The sequence below is a fragment of the Meles meles genome, chromosome 1 (assembly GCF_922984935.1).
Source record: "Meles meles chromosome 1, mMelMel3.1 paternal haplotype, whole genome shotgun sequence".
NCBI lineage: Eukaryota > Metazoa > Chordata > Mammalia > Carnivora > Mustelidae > Meles > Meles meles.
Genome location: NC_060066.1, coordinates 165,936,925 through 165,963,013, shown reverse-complemented (window position 1 = coordinate 165,963,013; position 26,089 = coordinate 165,936,925). Strand labels below are relative to the sequence as shown.

The 26,089-nt window shown below is 47.1% G+C and overlaps 1 protein-coding gene and 1 pseudogene across 2 annotated transcripts in view; one reads left to right on the top strand and one right to left on the bottom strand.

The window, feature by feature from the left end:
- The first annotated feature begins 2,011 nt into the window (after positions 1–2,011).
- On the top strand, positions 2,012–5,585 carry LOC123955370 (annotated as a pseudogene).
- Positions 5,586–15,986: 10,401 nt separating this feature from the next.
- Positions 15,987–26,089, bottom strand: part of KANK4 (KN motif and ankyrin repeat domains 4) — a 68,375-nt gene continuing 58,272 nt past the window's right edge. For both annotated transcript variants that reach the window (XM_045999716.1, XM_045999779.1), the window contains exons 9-10: positions 22,347–22,547; positions 15,987–17,423 (exon numbers count right to left, since the gene is read on the bottom strand). In XM_045999716.1, the coding sequence (XP_045855672.1) occupies positions 17,319–17,423; positions 22,347–22,547 (306 nt within the window). In that variant the 3' untranslated portion in view covers positions 15,987–17,318. The remainder of the gene's footprint in view (positions 17,424–22,346; positions 22,548–26,089) is intronic.

The window sequence follows — 26,089 nt, the reverse complement described above, 5'->3', positions numbered from 1 at the left end:
AAGTCCTGGAATAGTTGACTCTTCCTGTATTTTTTCTGTTACCAGAAGTTACTGTGTAACTGCACTTTCCTTTGAGGTGGTGCCATGTGTTGACCTTCTCGGAGATCACACCCACTAGAGATGGCCTTTGGGGGGTTTTACTTATTTCAATGTATTTTTTTACTTCAAACCCAAAGGTCCAGATGAGAACCCTAGGTGAGATCCAAACATGCAGAAACTGGGCATGAAAAGATTGTAACAGCAGAGGAACAATGTAAGGAAGTTGTCCGAGGTGGGAAGAGCATAGACCTATTGTTAAGCTCGAGGGTATGCCAAGTAGGGTAGTGATGGGTCTTTGGAAGCCAGACCACAGCGGATCTTGAATCCAAGGCTAGAGTTGAGAGAATTTCTCTAGGCGGTGGGGAGCCCTTGTTCAGAGTTGGATGCCATGAGCTCAGAACGGATTTGGGCAAATGCCAGGGCCAGGCTGTGGGGCACAGGTGATAAGGTAGCACGTCCGTTGGCCCTTCCGCATGGTCAGTGTTCAAAGTCAGTGGGATGAACAGTGCTCTGGAGGGTGGGGAAAGAATGTCAGGAGTAGAAGTGACTTGGATGAAAGTAATCACGGAAGCCCTAAGGGTTCTGAGGAGCAGGGGAAAAGAAGAGTTGAGGATGAAATCTTTTGTTTTCATCAAGTTTTTAAATCTTAATTCCAGTGTAGCTAACATACAGGTGTTGTGTTAGTTTCAGGTGTACAGGATAGTGATTCTACAGTCGGTAGGACACCTGGTGCTCATCACATCAGTGTTTAATCCCCATCAAGTGTTTCACCCATCCCCCCACCCTCCCCTCTGGTAATCATCAGTTTGTTCTCTAAAGTGGAGAGTCTATTTCTTGTTTTATCTCTTTCTCTCTCTCTCACCCTCTCTCCCTCTTTTTTCCCCCTTTGCTCATTTGTTGTGTTTCTTACATTCCACATATGTGTGAAATCATATGGCATTTGTCTTTCTTTGACTTACTTCACTTAGCATTACATGTTCTAGAACCATCATGTTGTTGCAAATGGCAAGATCTCGGTTTTTTTTTTATGGCTGAGTAATATTCCATTGTATATATCCCATATCTCCTTTATCCATTCATCTTTTGATGGATACTTGGGCTGCTTCCATCATTTGGCTATTGTAAATGATACCGCTGTAAACATAAGGGCATTGTGTCCCTTTGAATTCATGTTTTTGTATTTTTTAGGTAAATATCCAGTAGTGCAGTTACTGGATCTTAAGGTAGTTCTATTTTTAACCTTTTGAGGAACCTCCATACTGTTTACCACGGGGGCCACACCAGCTCGCACTCCCACCAACAGTGAGGGAGGGTTCCTCTTTCTCCACATCCTCCCCAATGCTTGTTTCTTAAGTTGATTTTAGCCATTCTGAGAGGTGTGAGATGATAACTCATTATAGTTTTGATTTGCATTTCCCCGATGGTATGTGATATTGAGCATCCTTTCATGTGTTCGTGTTGGCTAGAGGATGAAATGCTTGTCCTGGCATTTGCTCAAAAAAAGGGGAGCCTGAGGGAGAGGCCGTGAGGGTAGCAGGTGGTTAGCACCCTGCGGGTGATTTGCTGAAGATCCCTGCTTCACTCTGGAACGCCACCTAACCTGCCGCATTCTTCACCTACTCCCTCCCCCGTGACGCAGCCTCCTCCAGGCTGGCCTACAAGGGGTCCACTGCCACTCTCCCTGCTCCCCAGCTTCTTCCTCTGCTTCAGGGAGCTGGCAGCAGCTGGAGAAGGGAGCGGTGCCCAGGGCTTGAAGGGGGAAGGAGGCGGTGAGGAACGGGATCTAGCCACCGTGGACAAGTAGGTGTTCACCAAGGAGCTGCACCAGGGGCTGAGCAGCTGAATGATGATAAATAGCTTAATGAGAACCATGTGTAGTGCTGTGTAGAAAGGCTAAGGAAATTTAGAAAAAAAAGAATCAGAAGTGCAAGAGGTTCATTGTCTTGTTCCCCTGCGTGGAGATGTGCATGGTCAATTCCATGATCTCATGGACCTCTTTAGAATTGGTGGAAAATCACTAGGTACAAACTATCTATCTATGGGGGGTTGTGTAGACATAAGCTATCCTAAGTGGAGACTGTGACTCTCCTTGTGGTCTTAAAGGTGTGTTACCTAGACTGCATTACAATATTGGGAGGAAACCATGAGAGCCGATGAGTTACCCAAGTGTATGGCTTTTATGATGAATGTCTGTGAAAGCATGGAAATGCCAAAGTGTGGAAATATTTTACAGATCTATTTGATTATCCTCCACTTACGGCACTAGTAGATGGACAGATATTCGACCTTAATGGTGGCCTCTCCCCCTTCCTAGATACACTGGATCATATAGGCACCTCGAATCATTTACAAGAAGTTCCACAGGAGGGCCCAGTGTGTGATCTGTAGTGGGCAGATCAGGTGATCGTGGTTGGTGGGATAGTTCACCTAGTACTGGCTATACATTTGGACAAGACATTTCTGAAACATTTGACCACGCCCAAGGTCTCACACTGGTTTCTTGAGCTCACCAGCTTGTCATGGAAGAATACAGTTGGTGTCATGATCAGAATTTGGTTACCTTTTTTTTTTTAATATTTTATTTATTTGACAGGAAGAGACACAGTAAGAGAGGGAACATAAGCAGAGGGAGAAGCAGGCTTCCCACTGAGCAGGGAGCCTGACATGGGTCTTGATCCCTGGGATCATGACCAGAGCTGAAGGCAGATGCTTAACGACTGAGCCACCCAGGCGCCCAGTGGTTACCATTTTGGAAAGTGTATCCAGTTACTTACTGTTACTGTTGTGGGAACCAGGGTGCTATCATGGAATTAGATGACACTTTAAAATATTCCTTCCTTCAGTCTGACCCAGTACGTTGTGGTAGACAGCCTCATATTACCTGGTGCAAACTACTTCCTGTAAATTCCTCCTGGGAAAAAGCTGCCTTTCTGTGTGGAAATAGACCCAGTTTTTGTTTTTTTTTTAACAAAAGAATATAAAATTTAATTTAATCTATGTATTTCTGTAACAAAGGGGGATCTGTCTTGGCATTTAACCATATCATGGACCAAAATGGGCCATACTAATGATAAGCATTTAGCACAATTTGAGACTGAAATTCAGTACAATACTATGTTCTAGATCAGTCAGGGTTAACAGTTTGCCTGCTGTATTTGTAGTAACCATTTTCCTCTGGACTGTTAAGCAGAAAAGGTCACTAACTCCTTCCTCTTGTTTTGCCTTTATTTGGGAAATTATAGTGTTTAACTGTCATGGATTGATAGAGTTGGAGTTTTATTTGTAAAACACACAAGCTAACTTCCATTTAATCCTTTATCCTTCATTTTATTAAATGTATAGTTAAATTAGCAGAAGAAAAGATTCTGGGGAATATGTTGTCATAACATTTAAAAAGGTTGCCTTTCATTTAAACTAAATTACTGTTTTATGTTGGCTTGTATACGTCTGCGTATTTGTCATGACAGTGCTTACTTCCTAGTTGGTGTACTGAGCAAATCGACTTTCCATTTCATTTATTTATTTATATCTATTTTTTTTAAGATTTTATTTATTTATTTGACAGAGAGAGATCACAAGTGGCAGAGAGGCAGGCAGAGAGAGAGGAAGAAGCAGGCTCCCTCCTGAGCAGAGAGCCTGATGTGGGGCTCGATCCCAGGACTCGGGGATCATGACCCAAGCTGAAGGCAGAGGCTTTAACCACTGAGCCACCTAGGTGCCCCTCTACGTTGTTTTTATTTTATTTATTTATTTATTTATTTTTCTTAAAGATTTTTATTTATTTATTTGACAGAGAGAGATCACAAGTAGGCAGAGAGGTAGGCAGAGAGAGAGAGGGAAACAGGCTCCCTGCCGAGCAGAGAGCCTGATGTGGGACTCCATCCCAGGACTCTGAGATCATGATCTGAGCCGAAAGCAGCGGCTTAACCCACTGAGCCACCCAGGCGCCCTCTACGTTGTTTTTAAAAGAGACTTTTTTTTTTTTAAGATTTTATTTATTTATTTATTTATTTTTTTTTTTTTTTAAAGATTTTTATTTATTTATTTGAGAGAGAGGCAGTGAGAGAGAGCATGAGTGAGGAGAAGGTCAGAGGGAGAAGCAGACTCCCCGTGGTGCTGGGAGCCCGATGTGGGACTCGATCCCGGGACTCCAGGATCATGACCTGAGCCGAAGGCAGTCGTCCAACCAACTGAGCCACCCAGGCGTCCCTAAGATTTTATTTATTTAATTGACAGAGAGAGAGATCACAGGTAGGCAGAAAGGCAGGCAGAGAGAGAGGGGAGGAAGCATGTTCCCTGCTGAGCAGAGAGCCCGATGCGGGGCTCTTTCCCAGGACCCTGAGAGCATGACCTGAGCCGAAGGCAGAGGTTTTAACCCACTGAGCCACCCAGGCACCCCTAAAAGAGACTTTTTAACATAATCCTTATATGTTTAATTTTTTAAAGATTTTATTTATATATTTGTCAGAGATAGAGAGGCAGGGGGAGCTGGAAAGGGAGAAACAGCCTTCCCACTGAGCAGGGAGCCCGATGTGGATTGGGGAGGGGGGCTTGATCCCAGGACTCTTGGATCATGACCTGAGCTGAAGGCAGACGCTTAACCAACTGCGCCACCCCGGCATCCCAAGTCTACATTTTTTTAAAAAGTAAACTCTGCCCAACATGAGGTTTGAACTCAGCCCTGAGATCAGGAGTTACATACTGTACTTGCTAAGTCAGCCAGGTGCCCCAAATAATTTTTTTTTTAGTAACCCCTCATTCCCAATTCTAAATGAATGAGTGAGTGTTACAGAGCAGCACTTGATGGGATGTAGGTTCCAGAAAGAATGGCTCTTCGCTCTTTCACATCTTTTTCTTTTATTCACAATTAACAAATGAGGTGAGACGATGTTGATGTGGCTGAGACCAGGAAGTCAGATCTCACCTGGCCTCATTGGCATCTGGTGGAAAATACCGACTGTTACATTCTTTTGGATGATAGATTGTCAAGGAGCGGTCAGCTGGATCAAAATAAAACAAAAACAGGGAATGCTTCCTTCATTTCAGAAATTTTGCTACACATTTCCTTTAAACAGAAGAGACTGCCTCTGTTTTGGTCTTTCTCCACCTCAGGTAGTGAAAATATTATCAGTTTACAAAGATTCTGGATATGCTAAGCTTTTCCATGAAATGCTGTGTTAAAAAAAATGCTCTACAGGTCCTCAGTAAATGTTAGCCATCCCCCGCCTCCCACCGCCCTTGAGTTTCTAGGCAAATCAGGCCTGTTCCATCCCAGGGAGTTATGTTCTTCCTGTTTAGAAATTAGATTAGGTCTTCTTGTCTGGGCCAGATACGTCCATGTCTCCCAAGCAGAAGCTGGATGTTCCCCGCATTGCTTGACCTTTCTAATGTGCATCAGCATTCACCCCCGCTGGGCTGGCTCATTTTGCCTGATGTCTGCTACAGAGTAATCACTTTGGAAGCTGCAGCGCAGGCCTCTTACTTCCGGACTGCCCCTGGACCAGGAGGGCGTGGAGAAGGTCACGGGTGTGGTCATATGTGAGTAGCCCCCTGGAAATGCTCATACAAACCATGGTGGGCTTTGGGTGAAAAGACTGTAAGCACTTTTTCTAGCCTAGTAATTGAGTTAAGGCTAAACCAGTGTCAGAGGAAGAGGGGAAGTAGAGAAGAAAGAGCAAGTAGCTTCCCATAAGACCGCTGACTAAAAATCAATGTCAGCTGAACAGATGGCATTATTGTGTTATGAGGGACAGGAGTTTCCTGTTGCAGGATTATTTGATAGTGTCTTGAGGAGAAACTTACAGGTGTCTGGGCCCATCAGCTCTGAACGTCGACAGCTCTCTCCCCTCTGAGCTGGGCCTCACGACTCCTGAGAGCTGACGCCATCTCCACGCACACAGCCACTCTCGGCATTCACACGACTCTCCTGTTCCATCTTCAGCAATGGAAGTTGACTATTTCAGGAAACTGACCCAGAAGATAAAAGTTGAAATAACTTGGGGCGCCTGGGTGGCTCAGTGGGTTGGGCTGCTGCCTTCAGCTCGGGTCATGATCTCAGGATCCTGGGATCGAGTCCCACGTCGGCCTCTCTGCTCAGTGGAGAGCCTGCCTCTCTTGTGATTTCTCTCTGTCAAATAAATAAATGAAATCTTTAAAAAAAAAAAAAAGTTGAAAAAATTCATTTTTCAAAAAGTTGAAAAAAAAAGTTTCAAAAACTTGAAATAGCAGAAAACACCAAATGACAAATCTAATTCCCAAGACCTTTTGATCCTCTTGCCTTAAAGATGCTCCCCTTGCTGTGGGCACCAAACTCAAGCCATTATATTGTGATCCTTAACCAAGTCCTAATCAAATCCTTGATTAAAAAACGGCTGAACTGCCTTCACACAGACTCCAGAACCTCCTAGGATTCCCTAGTTTGCTCTCCCCTCTTTCCGATGCTAGGAAGACTGAGTCTTACCGAGAGAAGGAACTCAGCCGTGTCTTATCAACCTGTTGTTCTGGTGGTACTTTGGGGAAGTCATGTAACAATCTCATCTATCATCTCAGCCTCTCCCCAAGTTCTAGAACTCATTCTGACTTTGGACAAAGGGGATTTGGGTTAGAGGGATTCTGGTCCAGGAGGACAAAGATCTTGGTCTTAACGTTCAACATATATTGTCCCAGGTGATCCAGCCGGGGCCTGTACATTAATTCAACTTACTGTTGTCTACTCGTTGTCAAGTCGGGAGCTAGGCAAGGAGAATAAAAAGTGGAAGAAATACAAAGTCTTCCTGCTTGCTCTTAATTGGGAAGAGAGATTTAAATAGATAAAATGCATTGTGATGTGTGCCGTGACATTAGGTACAACAGTACTTCTTAAACAATGTGTGTTAGGAACCACTCCCCCTCTCCCATCAACCGTAAAACAAAAGAACCATCCTTTAAAGAAAGCCCTGGCTAAAATGTGCCAAGAGACTGGCCTGACTTGGGAAACGGCACTTCCGTTGCCCTCCTCTGTGGAAGGTTGGCCCCTAGAAGCAGGGCTCTGTTGAAGCCCTTATGAAATTATATATGGAAACCAGTTCAGACTTGAGAAGGGGGTATTTGCCCCTACTTAGAACATGAAAATGGAATTAAATAACATGTATAGCAACTGAGTCAGATTTTGACATCTGTCCATGAGTTTGCCTTTTCTAAGACTAAACCATTTCCTGAGGAGCCACTGCATACTTTCCAGCCAGAAGACTGGGTCCTAAAGTCTTGGAAGATCCAAGGACCAGAAGTCGAGTTAACTGAAAAATGGACAGGTCTTTACGATATGCTTCTAACTACTCCTGCTCTTCCAAAACGTGCAGGTGTCCAACGGTGGACTCATCACATCTGCATTAGGAAGGCAACTCCAGACAACGACTCTTGGCAGGACTCAAAACCGTTTGAGTGGATGACAACTCCCATAGGAAATCTTTTTTTAAATTTTAAATTAAGTTAATTATCATATATTATTAGTTTCAGAGGTAGAGTTCAGTGATTCATTAGTTGTATATAACACCCCATGCTCATTACATCACATGCCCTTCTTAATGCCTGTCATTCAGTGACCCCGTCTCCCCCCCCATACGAAATCTTAAGTATCTCTTTGCTGTCCATCTCAGGAGGAACTCAAGAAACAAAGTTCTCTTACCTGTCAAAGTCTGTCATTCCAATATTTCTGTGTCATCCCCAGTCAGCAGGAAGTAGTTTGTGGAAGAAATAACCATCCTTCCTTCTCCTTCCATTGAAATGGAATGGTGACTTGACAGGAGGGATTTGGAGGAGGACCCACCCGGTCATTGCCCTGACTGGCTCCATTTGCCTTCAACCTGTTCTTCATCACTTTGTTTTTCCATCCACTTTATATGTTCACTCCAGCAAGGGGCCCAACAGGCAAAATGTCCTATGATGGGCACCAAAACTACTCCGCAAGCAATAGTGACTGCTTTGATGCCATTGGCAAGACTCCCCGTGATTGACCTCGTGCCAGTGATCAACCTGACCTTTGCTGCTTAGGTACATGTACCCACCAGTCTTTGTTCCACGTTTTTCCTATATGAACTTAGAAGTATTCTCAGCACCTCGAAGACAGCTCTTGGGACATTAGCCCACTGTCTTTCCAGTGCTGGCCTCACTGAAATCAACTCCTTTCCTGTTGCACCACCACTTGTCTCTTTGCCTTTGGATTGTGGCCAGACTCTGTCCTTTGGGGCCTTTGGAGCCAGGGGCTCTTGTGCCTTGGTCACTGGTAACAATACAATAAGTAAGATGTTTCTCTGAGTTCTGAGAGCTGCTCTAGCAAATTCGTTGCACCGAAGGAGGGCCAAGGAGGGGGCCGTTGGAACCTCTGGTCCGTAGCCAGTGTGTAGGAAGCACAGGTGACAACTTGGGTTTGTGATTGCATGTGAAGTGGGGAGGGGGCATTCTTGGAGGACTGAGCCCTTACCTGTGGAGTCTGATGCTCTCTTTGGGGACATGGTGTCGGAGTTGAACTGAATGGGAGGACACCAGCTGGGTGTCCAAGAATTGCTTGGATGTGGGGAAACCGCCCCCCCAACACACACACACACATGAGAATTGGTGTTCCAAACTTCAGTCCCCGCCGGAGCCAGGCTCGCCTCTCTGAGCCAGTAAAGGGTGGGAGACAAGAGCGTGCGCCCTCTGTATAGGTGGCCAGAACAGAGACAGAGTCTGAGCTTTGTCCCAGTCCTGCTCTGGATCCAACTACTCAGATAGTGGAAAAGAGGATGTAGTTTCTACCTGTAGTTTTCGTTTCTGGAGAAGAATGGAAATTTCCTCACTTCTAAGGCAGCGAAAGATTGGAGAAATCTCTCCTGTCCTCCACTGAACAGTGGAATGGTTCTGTATGTTTCAGAGCAAAGGCCCCGAGTTGTGAGCAGGCCTTCACTGAGCATGGAAGCAGGATGGGGTATAGGAATTGGAGCTGGGGTAGAAAGGGGAGCAGGTGGGACCCCCCTTGGACACTGGCCAGGCTCTCTCTGGTCCAGAACCATCTCTTTCCAGGATGAGGGCAGGTGAAGGAATAGATCTTGAACTGTAAGGAATTACCTACTAAAGGACAGTTCAGTCGATGTGGGGTTCAGTCCCTCTGCACCCTGGACAGAAGGCTACTTTCTTCTCGGGGAATGCTGAGTACATGGGAGGCCAGCCCCCCACCGAGCTGTTCTAGTCCCAGACACTCTGCCAATTTGTCTCCTCTCTCCTGGGGCCACCCAGGAAGGCCTGCAGGTCAACCACTGACTAAACACTGGCTCCCTGAAGCAGCTTTGTTTCCTCTGCAGTGTCCACCTCTTGCTGCTGGGCATCTCTCTGCAGCCTGGGTCACTGGCAAGGAAGCAAAAAGAGCTCCAGAGCCAGAACTCCTGGCTTGAAATCCCAGATCTCCTGTTTTACTAGCTGTGCAGGCTTGGATGGAGTGTTTTGTTTTGTTTTGTTTTGTTTAAGATTTTATTTGTTTATTTGACAGAGAGAAAGATCACAAGTAGGCAGAGAGGCAGGCAGAGAGAGAGGAAGGGAAGCAGGCTCCCTGCTGAGCAGAGAGCCAGATGCGGGGCTTGATCCCAGGACCCTGGGACCATGACCTGAGCTGAAAACAGACGCTAACCCACTGAGCCACCCAGGCGCCCCATGGAGTATTTCTTTTTAAGGATTTTATTTATTTATTTACTTGAGAGAGAGAGAGAGCGCGCATGAGTGTTAGCAGGGGAAGGGGCAGAGGGAAAAAGAGAGAATCTCTGGCAGACTGTCCGCTAAGCCGGAAGCCCAACATAGGGCTCGATGCCAGGACCCTGAGATCATGACCTGAGCTGAAATCGAGTCAGACACTCAAACGACTGAGCCATGCAGACACTCCTGGATGAGTTATTCAATCTCTCTGTGCTTTAGTTTCTTCATATGAACAAAAGGAATAATATTAATACCTACATAGGATTATTTTGAAGAATAAATGATTCATGTAACACTCCTCAGACTGATGCCTGGGTAATCCTAAGTAATCTGTGAAGGCAGGCTGCCATTTTTATGAGGCCAGATCTAGGAGAAAAGGATCAAGTGGCCAGTGGGAGGGGATGTGCTCTGCCCTATACTGAGTTCTGCCATAGGGACCAAGCACTGTGCAGATACTTTATCTAATAACCACTTAAAAGAACAGAGGAGGAACAGTGTTGCCCCAGTTTACAGATTAAGAGCCTGAGTGGCCAAGTGGTCCAGCTGGGATTCGGCACCCAACAGAGCTCAGACACCATGCTACAGAGGCTGGAGAGGAGATGCAGTCAAGAAAAGCAGTAGGGTCGTCATGGCGTTCACGTGTGGATATCTACTGGGGTCTTCGGGAAGGGGCAGCAGTTGCTCTGGTGAAGCCAGGAAGTCTGCTTCAGTCTTTCTAGCTGAAGAGTCACTTCTGTTCCTCAACCCACTGGGCTGAATCTGGGCACTAGTAGCTTCTGAGATCTACAAGTTATAACCCAGACAGCCAGGAGACTGAGTCTCCCAAATCCCAGCTCCAAAATTCCTCAAAGTCCTGATTGGCCCAGGTAGTATCCCGTGTCCATCCTTTGTTGGCCAGGAGCCAGTTTTTCTTGTAGGAATTGAGTAGCTCCTGCTATAGTTCTATGGATGTCCCATGGGGTGGGGAAGGGGAGGGTCCTAGGAAAGGAGGGCCTGGCAGGCAATCTGTAGGTATGTATCTGATAGGCTTACCCTTTTCTTCATTCTCCATCTTTCCTCAGCCCATAGCTCTTGGTGGCTCATACTTTTCAACCTGTCTTGACTTCTGTGCATGCAGATTGTCTCTCCTTATGCCTCATTCCATCTTATGGCTTCTCTCTCACGCTCTCTAACCATAACCCACTGTTCTTGCCTGAAACTGCATATTTCTTTATTCAGATTTCTTAGAAAATTCACTAGTTCTGCCCATATGTCCATGCCAGGCCAGTTCATAAGCACTGTCTTGCTTAGGGACTAGCGGCCTTGTGATACAGAGTTTGTGTCAGGAAATCTGCTACCGTCCCCAAGACCTCACCTTCTGCAAGGCTGTGTGGGCATGGAACAGGGGCCTGTACTGTGAAGAGATACACATTATATCTAGCCATTGAAAGGATGCTCCTTCCAAAAGCCTTCCCAAGTTTCCCCCTTGAAATCCACTACCCATAGCATTAGACCTTTGAGCCTATCATGGGATACTGAGTGCATCTGTCCAGTTCCTACTGCAACACAGACCCAAATGTACAGTGGCTTAAACAAGTAAAAGGATTATTTCATGATCACAAATAAAGGGGAAATAAATAGTCCAGGCAGATCTGATGGCTTTTCAGTGTTGGGGGTCTGAGCTCTTTATGACTTGCTATTCTTTCTTTTTTTTTTTTTTAAGATTTTATTTATTTGTCAGAGAGAGAGAGAGTGAGAGTACACACAAGCAGGCAGAGAGGCAGACAGAGGTAGTGAGAGAAGCAAGCTCTCTGCCAAGCAAGGAGCCCCATGTGGGACTCGATCTCAGAACCCTGGGATCAAGACCTGAGCCAGAGGCGGCGGCTTAACCAATTGAGCCACCCAGGTGTCCCATGACTTGCTATTCTATGGCTGCTAGGGCATTGACCTCATCTTTATGGATCCAGATGAATTACTACCACCGTCCTGCCAGTGGGAGGGGCGAAATGCATTTCCCTTCCCTGTAAATGCAGGGGTCAGAGTGTGTGCACATCACTTTGCTCACCTCTCAGTAGCCAGAGCTTAGATATGTGACCACACCAAGCTGCAAGGGAGGCTGGGAGGTAGCGTATTCTGGGGGACGACATGTCCAGCTCCAAGTTGAGGATTTATTACTAAGGAGAAAGGGAAGAGTGGATACTGGGGACAGTGGCACCATTATTTTCCTGTCACTGACTCTTGTCCACCATCCAGTTGGTCACGACATCCTGGCATATCCCCACTCCTGATGCCTTTCCCATAGGGCCCGATTCTTTCTCCCTGGTGATGCCATCATGGCCTGGGCCTTCCCAGCTTCAGACCCAGTGTCTACCCAGAACCTTCCAACTGATCTTTTTGCCTCCAGTCTCTCTCCAGCCCCACCCCAGGGTCATTCTCCAGTGCAGATCTGATCACTTGGCTCCCCACTGCTTGTAGCAGAGGGATTTTAACTGCCAATTTCTGAATCCCTGAACTGACATGCACATTTTTCCGAAGAGAGCTTCAGATTCTCAAAGGAGTCTGGGATTCCCCCTCAAGCTATAGGCTCAAGTCGAAATATCTAATCTCAAAGATACAATGAGATGTGTCTACAGACCTTTCTCAAATCTCATATCTGGGCACCTCCATAATGTGACCCAAGTGATTCTAGAGTTCTCTCCAGTGTCCAGACAGGCCATGCTCTTTCTACACCACATCTTTAGGGTCACTGTTCTGTCTAGCATGCCCGGGCACACTCCTACACACCCTTATGGCTTAGCAGAAAGTCCTCTCCTCTGTGAGGCTTCCCTGACTCACTCTGGCAGAGGCGGTCTCCATAGCATGATTCAGACGCCCATTACTCATCCTGTGGCACAGTCGTCAGCCTGTGTCAGTCTTCTCTACAATAGCACCTACAATAGGTAGGCCATGGACATCTGCTGAACAGTTGTCACTCATGCCCCCAAAACTGAAGTGCCGTTTCTAAATGGAGATCTGAGTGTCATGTCCCACTTTCCTAGTTCCTCCTTCAAGGTTCAAACTTGTTAACAGTGGCTTTTTCTCTGGCCTCATCTTGCAATTCTTTGTTTTTTCTCTACTCTAGGAACACTGAAAGTTCTTTTAATGCTCCAAATCCGTCTTCTCTCTTGAGGCTTTATGCATACTTCTTCCTCTGCTCTTCTTGACTTGGTTATACCTCCCCATCCTTCAGATGGCTTCACTACTCCAAGAAGCCGCCTTAGACCCCCTTCCCACCCTCAGACTAGGCTGAGGGTCCCACCCACGCATCCCCATGGCACCTTGTACTTTCCCAGTTGCCAGACACATCATCTTGCACCAGAATGATGGGTTTGTCTCTCTTTCTTGAGAAACTGAGTTCTGTGTCTAACTTGCCCACCAGTATGTCCCCAGCCCCAAACACAGTACTTGGGTGACAGTAGGTTCCTAAAAAATATGTGCTCAATGAGGGTTGACAATTTCTTGGTTGTCAGTCTGTTTATCAGTCATTTGCCATTGCCTTTGGAACAAAGCTCTTTTAGGTTCCTCATCATCTGTCTTCATGTACTGTGGTCTCATCTCTTTGGAATCCACCCTTTGATCCCAGCATTTTACTCAGACTCTACACGGAAGTCCTACTGAACTGAGTGAAGGTCCCCAAATGCCTGCTGTCCCATCGTTCAGCCTTGGCAATCCTGCTTTCTACCGGCACACTCTTGCCTCTCCTTACCTCTCCCTTCTCATCCTTTTTGGGCAAACATCCACTAGTCTTTAAATTTTCGGTTCAGATACCTCTTCCTTTAGGAAGCCTTCCTTGGATTCCCAAGACCAGCTCTAGTACTCCTTATTGGTACCCCTGTATCTTCTGTGCTTCCTTCTCACCATTCCATTTTCCTAAGTAGATGGCCAAGTGGAAGCCTGAACTGTGGTATCTCTAATGTGAGCCCAGGGCCTGCACACAGTGGGCATTCTAGAAATATTTGTGGAAGGAGTGCCTGGGTGGCTGAGTTGGTTAAGCATCTGACTCTTGATTTTGGCTTAGGTTGTGATCTCAGTGTTTTCAGATCAAGCCCTGAGTCAGGCTCTGTGCTGGGCATGGAGCCTGCTTAAGACTCTCTCTTTGTCCCTCTGCCCTTCCCACACTAAAAAAAAAAAAAAAAAAAAAAAAAAACACCAAAAACCAAACCAAAACAAACCAAAAAATCACACACACACACACACACAGAAAAAAAGAGAAATATTTGTGGAATGAACTGTATTGTCTGTTCTTATCCCTTGCTATTGGTATAAGTGCCCTGTCTTCCAGAAACAGTTTTATACGCCCCATGAAGGCAATGAGGGAAGCTAAGATACCTGTGAAACTCTTTCCAAGCCGGAGCTTAGTATCTGTCCCTAGTAAGCCTGATTCATGTTGCTTGGTGGCTGTGCTGTCAGACACTTGACAGATGGATTAATCGCTGGAGCATTGTCTTAACGTTTTGTTAAGTTCAGGTTTGGGATCATGGTAACCTTAGACATGGTGTTTCTAAGGGTGACTAAAGCCACTGCCAGTGTATCTGTCTTTTTGAAACAATGTTTCACTTTCTTTGGGCAGATACCCAGTAGTGGAATTACTGGATCATATAGTGTTTCTATTTTTAATTTTTGAAGAATCTCCATACTGTTTTCCACAGTGGCTGCACTGATTTACATGCCTACCAACAGAGCCTGAGGGTTCCCTCTTCTCCACATCCTTGTCAACACTTGTCTTTTTGGTACTAGCCACACTGGCTGGTGTGAGTTGATATCTCATTGTGGCTTTGACTTAGATTTCCCTGATAATGAGTCATGTTAAGGAAGGATGGGCAAAATAGATGAAGGGGATTAAGAGGTAGAACTTTATAGTGATAAATAAGTCACAGAGATGGAAAGTATAACATAGGTAGTATAGTCAGTAATATTGTAATAATATCATATGGTAACAAATGGTGACTACACTTACTATGGCGAATGTCAAGTAATACATAATTAATATATTATATGCCTGAAACTAATATAACATTGGATCTCAGTCATACTTCAGTAACAAAAAAATAATAAAGTCAAGAGGCGCCTGGGTGGCTCAGTCCGTTAGGTATCTGATTCTTGGTTTCAGCTCGGCCATGATGTTGGTATCATGGGATCGAGCCCCATGTTGGGGTCTACACTCAGTATGGAGTATGCTTGTCCCTCTCCCTCTGCTCCCTCTTCCCATCCACCCCTCTCAAATCAATAAAATCTTAAAGAATAGCAAAGATGAAATGACTAAAATAAGTAAATACATAAATAAAAGCCAGCACTGGGGGGGGGGCACCTGGGTGGCTCAGTGGTTAAAGCCTCTGCCTTCTGCTTGGGTCATGATCTCAGGGTCCTGGGACTGAGCCCTACATCAGGCTCTCTGCTCAGTGGGGAGCTGCTTCCCCCTCTCTTTCTGCCTGCCTCTCTGCCTACTTGTGATCTCTGTCAAATAAATAAATAAAATCTTAAAAAAAAAAAAAAAAAAAGCCAGCACCAGGAACAGTGTTAGGCACCCGGCTGGTTTCAGTAGATGTTTGTTGGAATGAATACTGAGAGACAATGACAGGGTGGTAGGCTATGCTTATTCAGTCTCACCATGTTCTGGGCTCCCACCTTCCAGTGGAATGGAATGGTTGTAAGGAAGGAGAACATGTGTTCACATTCCACAGTCAAAATGAAATCTGAGAAAGGATGGACAAAGCTTTTTGATAGTGACTCAGTGGCCTCAAACCATAGGCAAACTAGTTTGTCTTCTCTGGTAAATAAGCTATTTTTGATAGCTGGACTCAAATGAGATCATTAAAAGATAATGTGACCCAACGAAAGTGGCCATCCTAACATGAGATACGAAGATAGACTCTAAACTGGCAACATAAGACACAGATCCCTTACTGCTGCCTGCAGAGCTATGATAGCAAATAAGACCCACAGTGCCAATTCCAAGAACCAAGACTACAGAAATGCAAAGAAACAACTTCAAGACGACTGAGAGGCAGCATTTTAATATATAAACAGTCAGGCCAGGCTAGCACCTCTACTCCAAGTGGGGTGTGGCCCAGGAGCATCAGCATCTCCTGAGAACTGGTTAGAAATGTAGAATCTCAGGTCCCTTCCCCTCAAACCTACTGCGTTCTAGCAGAATCTACAGGTGATTGTATGCATATCAAAGTTTGAGAAGCACTGGGCTAGAACTTTTTTTTTTTAAGGTGGTTTTGTACAACACTCCCAGGAGGTAGGTTGTATAATGATTTCCTTTCTTAGAGATGATGAAACCAGGGCCCAAGGAGATTTTGTGACTCATCCAAGGGCACCAAGCAAATTGGCATATAAGTCAAAATGAGAACCCAAGCTTTTGAGTTTCCAGCTCAAAGGCTCACCAGACTTTGTTGTCTTTTCTTTCTATATAAGGAGGACTTTTTTGCATAAGAGATTTTACAAACAAATTCATGGATAACCTTGTGTGAGTTACTGAATAGAAGCCATGCACATGTGGGCCCCTGGGACGTTAAAGAAAGAACTGTCCAGCAGAGAGAGCAGTCAGTTCAGCCGGGGAACCCTGCCCTGCTCAGATCCCACACTCCTCCTGCGGTTCAGGTTGACAGCTTCTGCAACCAGGAGCCCCAGAAACCTCAGAGCCTCTTGGGGGTTCAAAGGGCAAAGGAGCCAGGATTCCCATGAAGCCATGGATATGGCTACTGAGGAAATATGGTGGCTTCTGGATGACAACCACCTATCCCCAGGAGGATTCTTGCTCCCACAATCTTTCCAGATTCAGAAAAGCTGATGTAACGGGACTCTCCCTAAATACAAGTGATGTGCTTTACCGGATTTGGATTTCCTAATTAATTCCAATTTCCCTGGCACAACTTGGAGCCACTTAATGACTCAGAAATGGTCAAGACTGTTTATCTGGCATTGATACCCGTAGGCTCTTCCTGCTTTGCCTGAATTTAAGATTTCTGTCAACCCCAGCTAAACAAAGGCCCCAGATGTGGTTTGTTCAGTTTCAGCTGACAGCGTGGTGATTCTTGAGGGTCCTCTAGAGAATGATGGCCAGGGTGGCTGCTTAAATCCATCTCCCCTTACCCCCCCGGCCCAGTCCTCTCCTGACATGCATGTTCAGTGGGATATATATTCATGTAACTGATTACAAAACAGAAAGGTGGTGCACTTTAAGATTCCATGTAAAAAGTATTGCTTGGCTAATGTGCTCCTGCCTGTGTGCTCGCTACACGGTGCTACAAAGGGTAGAGTCATGAGGAATTCAAGGCTGAAGATGTTTGGGCTTTTTTTTTTTTTTTTTGACAACACGGATGCACCCTGCACCTTATACCCTGCTCTGCAGCCTGCGTAGTTTTGGGGCTTGGCCTAAGGCAAAAACTACAAAGCGTTCTAATGAGCAGAATTGTATAACAGGAATGTATGTGCATATTTGACATAGTTTCTTCTCTTGAAGGGTGGCCCTCTGGCTGTGACCCATGCCCTCTCCAAGGGCTAAGGAGTCCAGAGAAGGAGCCTTTTGTTCCCAGCTGCCGGTTCTTCCTCAGCCCCTAGGGCCCCAGGGACCTGCCCTGCTCTGCGTGGGCCCGCAGAAGCCCTGCAATTTCCACATGGGCGGGTGATTTCAGAACGATGGACAGAGCTGTTCGGCCAGCCTACAGGAAGAGAGGAAAAAGAGAAACAAATTTTATCTTGTCTGCCTCCTGCCCCAGAGAAGGGTGGATTGGAAGTACAGGGTAGGCATGGGGCATCGAAGTCTGTTCTCAGCATCCAGAGACCCTAGGAGAGGGGGAGATTGGAACGGCATGAGGATCATGAAAAATGGGTCGCCTTCCATGGAAACAGCAGTCACTTCCGGGAAATCCTTGCAGATGGAAATAAGTATCACGTGGTCGGTTGGTCGGTTGGTTGGTTGGTTTTTTCCCACACGGTTTTTAATATCTTTTTTTTTTTTTTTATGTAAAACGGAAAAAAAAAAAAAAAACTCTTCCATTTTTCCATTACCCAGACCTTAATGAAAGTTAGCATTTTGGTATGTTTCCCTCTAGTCTTTTCTCTTGTGCAAATTTGTTGTTGGTTTTTAAAAAGAGGAATGATAGTACATATCGATTTTGAATCTGCCTTTATTTTGAACGTACCATGGCACACTAGAAGATTTCCGTTGTCCTCACACAGCCGTTGTAACATACAATTTTTCTTACTGGCTATGTAGTGTTCTACCACGTTCTTAACTCCTTCTCTTCTGTTGGAGACTTAGGTTGTTTCCAGGTCTTCACCATCATAGACTTAGTGCAGAAAGCATTTCCCCATTTCTAGTTACTCCCTAAGGACCAACTCTGAGCAGTGAGTCTAGAGCATAGAAGGGCATGTATGTTTTTACACCCGAGGAAGGACGCCATGGTGCTTGTTATGCTGCTGCTGCCGTGCAGGGAGCTGCCAGGCCCACTGTCTACAGAAGCGGTGTTCAGAGGGGTCTCGGCCAATAAGAGTGAGGGAGAAGGGCACCTGGGTGGCTCAGTTGGTTAAGCGTCTCCCTTCGGCTCACGTCATGATCCCAGAGTCCTGGGATCAAATCCCACAACGGGCTCCCTGCACAGCAGAGGAGTCTTCTCCCTCTCCTCTGCTGCTCCCTTCCTTGTGCTCTCCTTCTCTCTCTCTCTCTCTGTCAAATAAATAAACAATAAAATCTTAAAAAAAAGAGTGAGGGGGAAGGCCAACTTGATGCGGCAGAGGCTGAGCTCTATGATAGCAGTTGTGGTCTCTTTGGTCCTATTGTAGAATTCTGAAATCCCGCAGCTCCAAAACCATTTCTTTGGTCACTCATTTAGAGGCAAAACCCGATATGAGGCTCTCTGTGATCCTTACGTAGCTCGGTGAAAGTGAATGTTTTTATATTCTGCTTCATAAATATTCATGGATTTACTATGTTGGCGGGGGAGGGGGGGGAGAGACGCACCCAAGACCCTGTTGGATGGTTCTCTGCCCTACTGTACATGAGTGGAATTACTTCCGAAAATGTGAAAATCCATGGAAGCGGGTGGGGGGTGTTCACACTCAGCTTACAGCTCTTCCGTCTCACGAGGATGGAGTCCGGCTGCCCCCGGGACTCCACATAGCAGTAAATCACTATAACAGAGCCAGACACAGAGCCAGACGTGCCAGAAGAGAAAGAGTGAGCTCAGGGGAGAGGATGGTGCTGTGTGTGTGTGTGTGTGTGTGTGTGTGTGGGTGGGTGTGTGCGTGTGGGTGTGTGCGTGTTGGGGTGCAGGGAGCAGAGGAAGAAAGTGGTGTTTTGGCAAGACCCCGAAGGATGTGCACAGGCTTCATCAAACCAGAAGAGCTTCTTTCCCTGCAAATGCCTCATGACCGTCTGCATCTTCCTTTCACCACCACTAATAAGTTGGTTTCTGTGGAGCCATTTGATCAATTTCGGACTCCATGAGGTCCGATGTGAGATCTGGCCTGTGGCTGCCAGCCCAGCAAGAACATCCCAGCACCTAACCGGGTGCCTGCCCTTTGGTCGGCACCCAGGGAGCACTGTTGACAGAGGGAGTGCTGGGTGATAACAAAGAGGTATTCATCTCCAGCTGATGAAGACCCTGAGCACAGGGCTGCTAAGAAGTGTTCTCTTAACTTGGTCAAGTGGGGATGGGGTGCCTGGGTGGCTCAGTGGGTTAAAGTTGGGCAAGTGTGGAATCAAGCAAAGACCTTAAGCAGAAGAGGCTTCTAAAAGTAGCCTCCTCCTTTGATCCAAGAGAAGGGTCTGGGTTTTACAGGCCTTTCCTCCTGCACTCTCGTTTCCATCACTGCACTTTGTCAACCCCAGAGGCTCTAGGTAAATGCAGAGATGGGGTGGTGACTATGAGTATGGGTAAGAGCCACGGGCTAGTCCCAGGGAACATGTGCACCTTGGAACAGGGCCCATCTGGCAGTGCTGGCCTGCACCTGAGTGGGGACCCCACTCATCTCACAGTGTGGCCAGAGAGACCACCTGGGGAGGGCGTAGCCCTCAAATGCCCTTGCGGGAGTCCTGGGAACAAGAACCCCACCTGGCCTGTCCCGGCTCGGGGACACTGAAGAGATGGGAGGGGCTCAGGCAGCCAGCGTGTTTGTGTGTGTGTGTGTGTGTGTGTGTGTGAGTGGGGCTGTCTTTCAATATGACAAGAACTGCAAAAAGGAGTGTGGCGTAGTCTCTGCCTTAGGAAGCTTTCAGTGTGATGGTACTTTGGAGGCTATTGCCAAAACAAGCCCTTCAAAGTGTGAGCCCCAGAGCCCAGTCCCCACCACCCCCTCTTCCTCGTCTGTCAGGCAGACCCCAAGAAGCTGGGTGACTGACTTCTCAAATTACCTTCTAAACCTAGAGAAGTGCCTTGCTGGCTGTTCTGGGGTTCCACGTTTACACCAACCTTTAAATACCAGGAGGACGAGAGAAACCCACTTCAGGATATGAATTTTTGCTCAGTTTTCCAAGGAAATTATCAAGTCATCCAAACCTGCATCAAAGTCTCCATAGGAAAGGTGCACATTGAGACGACAGGGCGGCCATGGTAAGGGCTGGACCCCATCCTTCAGGGCAAAGCTAGAGGAACAGGGCTTGGTGCTTGAGAAGGCCTCAGTCCGCAGTTCCCTGGTCCCTCTGAAATGTCTCACGCAAGTTACTGTTGGGAAACTGGGGTGTGAATCCTGAGTCAGCCCGGACCCAAGCAGGCAGCAGGTGCATGGGCCATACGTAGGGTCTAGAACCTTCTGTGGGCCTGCTGCCAGCATTTCCTGAGCACCCCTGTGCTCACCGAGCATCCCCTAACCCTCTCACCTTCTGCTACAGTGGGCTTCTGGAACTGTCCGGGTAGCTGTCCATTTCCTCCCTCCTAGGATTCCAGCCCTGCCCTGCTCCTCAACCCTGGACTGGCTCTTCCTGATCCGGTCCTGCCTGGACTTCAGCTGTCGCCCATGCCAGAGTTCCTCAGCTATTGCTGTATTGGGCCCGATGATCTGTAGTTCCTTGAGGATGTTTAGCAGCAGCCCCCCCTCCCCCCAAAACACTTATGGCAAATAAAAATGTCTCCAGACGCTGTTGACTCTCCCCTGGAGGGCAGAATCACCTCCCAGTGAGAGCCATTTCTCCCTTCGGTGGCGATTCTTGTCTGACCGGCGCCCCTAACCCCAGACCTTCATCCCTCTAGTCCCCCCACCCATGGCCTGCAAATTCCATGCCCTTGCTCATTCTTGTGCTGGTTTCTTCTGATTAGCTGTCTCTGCTCAGCTAGTCACGACAGTAACTGTTACCATCAGCTGAGCATCTGCCCGATGTCAAATACATGTTTTATAAATATTACCATATTTAGGTACAGTCTACGACTCTCCCCGTTTACAGAGGTTAAGAGGGGTTAGATGACCTGCCTGAAGTCACACAGTTACTAAACCCAGTTTCACGCTAGTAGTGTCTAAAGCCCATGCTTCTAGCAATCACTCGATTTTGTCCAGCTTACAAGAGAGCCCTCACTGTGCCTTTCCTCCACAAAGCAGTCACTGACCTATCTCTTACCTGTGACAGACCTGGACAGAGAGGTCCAGGAGATGCCGTCACACTCATGCCTGAGTATCCCACCCAGCCAGGGACGGGTAAAGCTCGTGCCCCTCGGTTCCACAGGCCTGCCCTTTCAGGCTTCCCCATGGCAACAGTGACTCCTAGGAGGACCATGGGCCTGTTCCAGAAAAGAGGGGGCTGCCTCCTTCTGCCCCAGGGGAGGGGAGCTCATGAACACAAGTCCTTTGTCTGACTGTATAGTGTTTGGAACAGGAGGCCCTTATTTCCAGCAGCCCACCGCCATTCCCACATGCATTTCCAGAGGGTCTGTGCTTTCTCCGAAAAGGCTTTGGGTGGAGTTGGGGTTCGTGGAAACAAGAAGCTGGACCGGGGTGCGTGCTGCCCGGCTGTGGTGTGAGGCCCCCCAGCAGCTTGAATCACTGATGGAACAATCTTGTGTGGTTCAGATGGAGCCAGTGAGAGAGGTTCTCTCCTTTGGTGGAGGGCGGGGGAGACTCTTCCCCTCTCCAGGCCTTTCTCCTCTTCAAACTGTGACCGTTAAGTAAGTACAGGGACGTGTTTAAAGCATTCCATTGTAGCGCCCTGAAGTCAGACCTGGGCTTGCATCCTTGCTCGAGAACCAGCAGCTGTGACCTTAGGACAGCTACAGAAACTCCCTAGGCCTGTGTTTCCTTATCAGTAAAAATGCAGATGAAGCGTCTGAGTCACTAGATTGTCGAGAGGATGAGTGCGCTAATGCGTGGGAAGGGTCTGGCTCCTGAGGGGACTCTGAGAAATTGGATGGAGCTGCCTCCTACCCGTTGTGTGACTGGGGGTGTGTTACACAACCCCTCTGTGTTGGTGATCACGGTTGTCACTATCAAATGACAAAGATGCTTATTTAAGCACGTGTTGGGGTGCCTCAGGTCACGATCCCAGGGTCACGTGGTTCCTGGAATTCTGTGGGCTGGCCTGGTGTTTTTTTGTTTGTTTTTTGTTTTCCCAGGAAGGGAAGCGAAACACCTACTTGTTAATGGCCGGGAAGGCTCACCTTGTCAGTCAGGGTGCTGTCGCAGGCAGGGTGTGCCAGGAGCAGGCGCACCATGTCGGCATTGCCGTGGTGACAGGCTAGCATGAGGGCGGAGGATCCCTCGTGGTCCTGCAGGTTCACGTCTGCCTGGCAGCTCAGCAGCGCCTGGACCATGTCCTGGCGGTCGTGGCTGACTCCCAGCATCAGCGCGGTCTGGCCTCCCTGCCATGCAGAGCACAAGGGTGTGGTGAGGATCCCCTCTCCAGCCCAGGGATACTCGGGCAAGACTTTGCCAGAAAATGACTGTTGATCTGAATCTCCTGCTGCTGCTGGGATTGGACCCATCCTTCTCGGCAAACTTCTACTTTCCCCCGAATACCATGCAGATGCCACATCTCTTTAAAGCCCTCTACTAACCCCTCGGGCACAGGATCATAACATTGAACTTACCACTTGGTATTGCAGCCCGTCAGTCTCTCTCCTTCTCGTGGACTCTGAATCAGTTTCTGATGGCAGGGACTCTGTCCCCCCAGTGCCTGGCACTGAGCACATGCTGATAAATGTGGAATGACAGAGTAAAGGAAGTGTTGACTGCTTCCCCACGGTGGCTTCCTATGGCCTGCCCTAGCCTGACTTCCTCCAGGAAGCCTCGGTCTGCTCAGAACACCCCTGGTATTTTCAGTTCAGCGATACCCAGAACCCTTTCGGTCTTGACGGGATCTCTGCTTGCATGGTCCTATGGTCATTTCTAATCCATAGTCAGGGACAATTTTTTTTTTTAAGTTTTTTATTTAGTTAAGTAATGTCGACAGCCCACTTGGAGTCTGAACTCACAAACCCGAGATCAAGAGTCACATTCTTTTCCGACTGAGCCAGCCAGGTGCCCCGCCACTGACCCTTTGTGGCACCCCTGTAATCAGTGCTCATGACAATGGCTCAGAGTCAGAAAGTGAGCCCAAGCCCTGGTTCTCCTGTTTCCTGCTGCGTGATCCTGGCACCATTCCTTATAGTCCCTGAATCTTGTTTCTTTTTCTTTTATTAAAAATTAATATAATAATGACCTGTCCTGTGTACCTCACAGGGCTTTTGTGGGAATCAAGTGAAACAAAGGATATAAATGTAACAATGTATGGCAGCGATTTTTCTGATTACAAAACGGCCATTGTTCCTCATTCATTTTCCTTTATATCCGTGGCTCCCTTACACAGCTCGACTGTATTTTGCCCTCATGGTTCTCCTGGGTCCTAGGCAGGTCCGGCTCGTCTCTGTCACCGGACATCAGGCTTTTTTAAGGTTGTGAGAATGAGGCAACCTTTCTGTTTTCTGTCCTTTCAGATCCCCTGCGGCTCTGAGCGCTGTGTCTTATGCGTAAAAAGTGCTGAGGACATGTTTGCTGGCGTGTTTGTTCACTGATTACAGGCCAGTGTGCGGTAACTGATGGATTATGCTTCCCTGCCCAGAATGCTGGGGCTTAGGGAAAAGGAGGTTTGGAATCAGGAAAATCCTGGCTGTGCTGCTTATTATTTCTGTGAATCTGGACAAATTAACCTCTCAGTGACTTTTCCTGATTTGGTAAAGTGGGAGTGCTTAACAAATTTATCTGCCTCGCGGGGTTGTGGTGAGACCTGAATGCTTCACAGGTGCTGGGCATGTGTTAGCTCTTACTGTTGTTAGGACCATGGGAGGTAACGTAGGACGAATGCTCAGTATGTGAGAATGTATTCTTTGGGGTCTTGGTTCTCCATTTCTCTGGAACACAGGCACATCTGTCCAGAACAGCCTATTTGCCTTTTGGGTTGCTTATACTCAGCCCTGAAGTAATGGTCCATCTGTCCTTTCTTCCTTCCCTCTTTTTTCCCCCTTCCTCCCTCCCTCTCTTTCTTTCATTTTATTTATTCATTTGAGAGAGAGAGAGAGCATAAGCAGGGCAGAGGGAGAAGGAGAAGCAGACTCCCCGCTGAGCCAGGGCCCCAATGCGGGACTCCATCGCAGGACCCTAGGATCATGACCTGAGCGGAAGGCAGATGCCTAACCGACTGAGACACCCAGGCATCCCATAATGGTTCCTCCATTACTGGACTAACCAGACCATGAGCTTTCCACTGAGATCCTTCTCTCCCAGTGGTATTAAAGCCAGCTGACATATGTAGATTGTCTTCTTGCCCCTCTGCCTGACTTCCCCTGTCTTCCTCACCTCCCTCCTGGTCCAATTCAATACAGTTTAATTCAGTGATATTTACAGAGTGCTGCTATATTGTCAGACGCTGTGCCGATCCTGGAGATACAGAAAGAAATGAACAGCTTAGCCTAGGAGACTTCCAGCCTCCCAACTCACTCTTATTTACCCCATCCCTACTGCTCGCCTCTATGGAGAAGCCCTGGAGGGAGCTGAAGAGAGCAGTGGAATTCCCGCCCCTCCTTTAGCAACCTGGGATGAGAAGCTTACCCCCTAGAGCATCATTTTCTCCCCCACAAAATAAAGGGCACTGGGGGGACCTGGGTGGCCCAGTCCATTAAGTATCCAACTCTTGATTTCTGCCCAGGTCATGATCTCAGGGTTGTGAGATCATGCCCCCCTTAGGTTCTGCACTGGGTGTGGAGCCTGCTTGAGATTCCTTCCCTCTCCCTCCGCTGCATCCCACACCCCCTCTCTAAAAAAGGCGGCGAGGGGACACTAATTTTGATTTTGGTGCGCATCCCTTCTTGCAAGACGATCAGTTTAGAGGGGCACCTGGGTGGCTCCATCAGTTATGCGTCTGCCTTCAGCTCAGGTCATGATCCCAGGGTCCTGGTATCCGGCCCCTCACTGGACTCCCTGCTCCGTGGGGAGCCTGCTTCTCCCTCTCCCTTTGCCTGACGCTCCCCCTGCTTGTGCTTGTTCTCTCTGTGTCAAATAAATAAAATCTTAAAGTTTTTAAAAAAGAGGGCCAATTTAGAAAAAAAAATTAATGTTTTTGGGAAGCATTTAAAATATAAACAACTTGGGGTACCTGGGTGGCTCAGTGGATTAAAGCCTCTGCCTTTGGCTCAGGTCATGATCTCAGGGTCCTGGGATTGAGCCCCACATTGGGCTCTCTGCTCAGCAGGAAGCCTGCTTCCTCCTCTCTCTCTCTGCCTGCCTCTCTGCCTACTTGTGATCTGTCAAATAAATAAATAAAAATCTTTTAAAAAAATAAATGAAATAAAATAAAAACAACTTTATTAAATCTGATGGTGTAGGTAGAAATACTTTGAAAAACAGAAAGTGATCTGCAGATGTCTGTTTCTTGCCACCAGTAGGCTGTTAGATGGAGTGTGCAAAGTGACTCAGTCTGGGTAGGCTACCATCTGCACTTTGTGGGGTAGACAGGAGAGTTAAATATATTGTTGGGAGGCCCTTTTTTATGGGTCTCCTTGTGAGTGAGGTATTATCTGTCTTATTGTTCTAGGGTCTTTTTAATTTTTATTTTTTTAATTTATTTAAATTCAACTAATTAACATACAGTGTATTATTAGTTTCAGAAGTAGAAGTCAGTGATTCATCAGTCTTTTCTAACACCCAGTGCTCATTATATCACATGCCCTCCTTAATGGCCATTACCCCATCCCCCTTCCCTCCTCCCCTCCAACAACCCTCAGTTTCTTTCCTCTGATTAAGAGTCTCTTACGATTTGTCTCCTTCTCTGATTTCATCTTGTTTTAGTTTCCCTCCCTTCCTTTATGCGCCTCTGTTTTGTTTCTTAAATTCCACGTATGAGTGAAACTGTGATAATTTAGACAGTCTT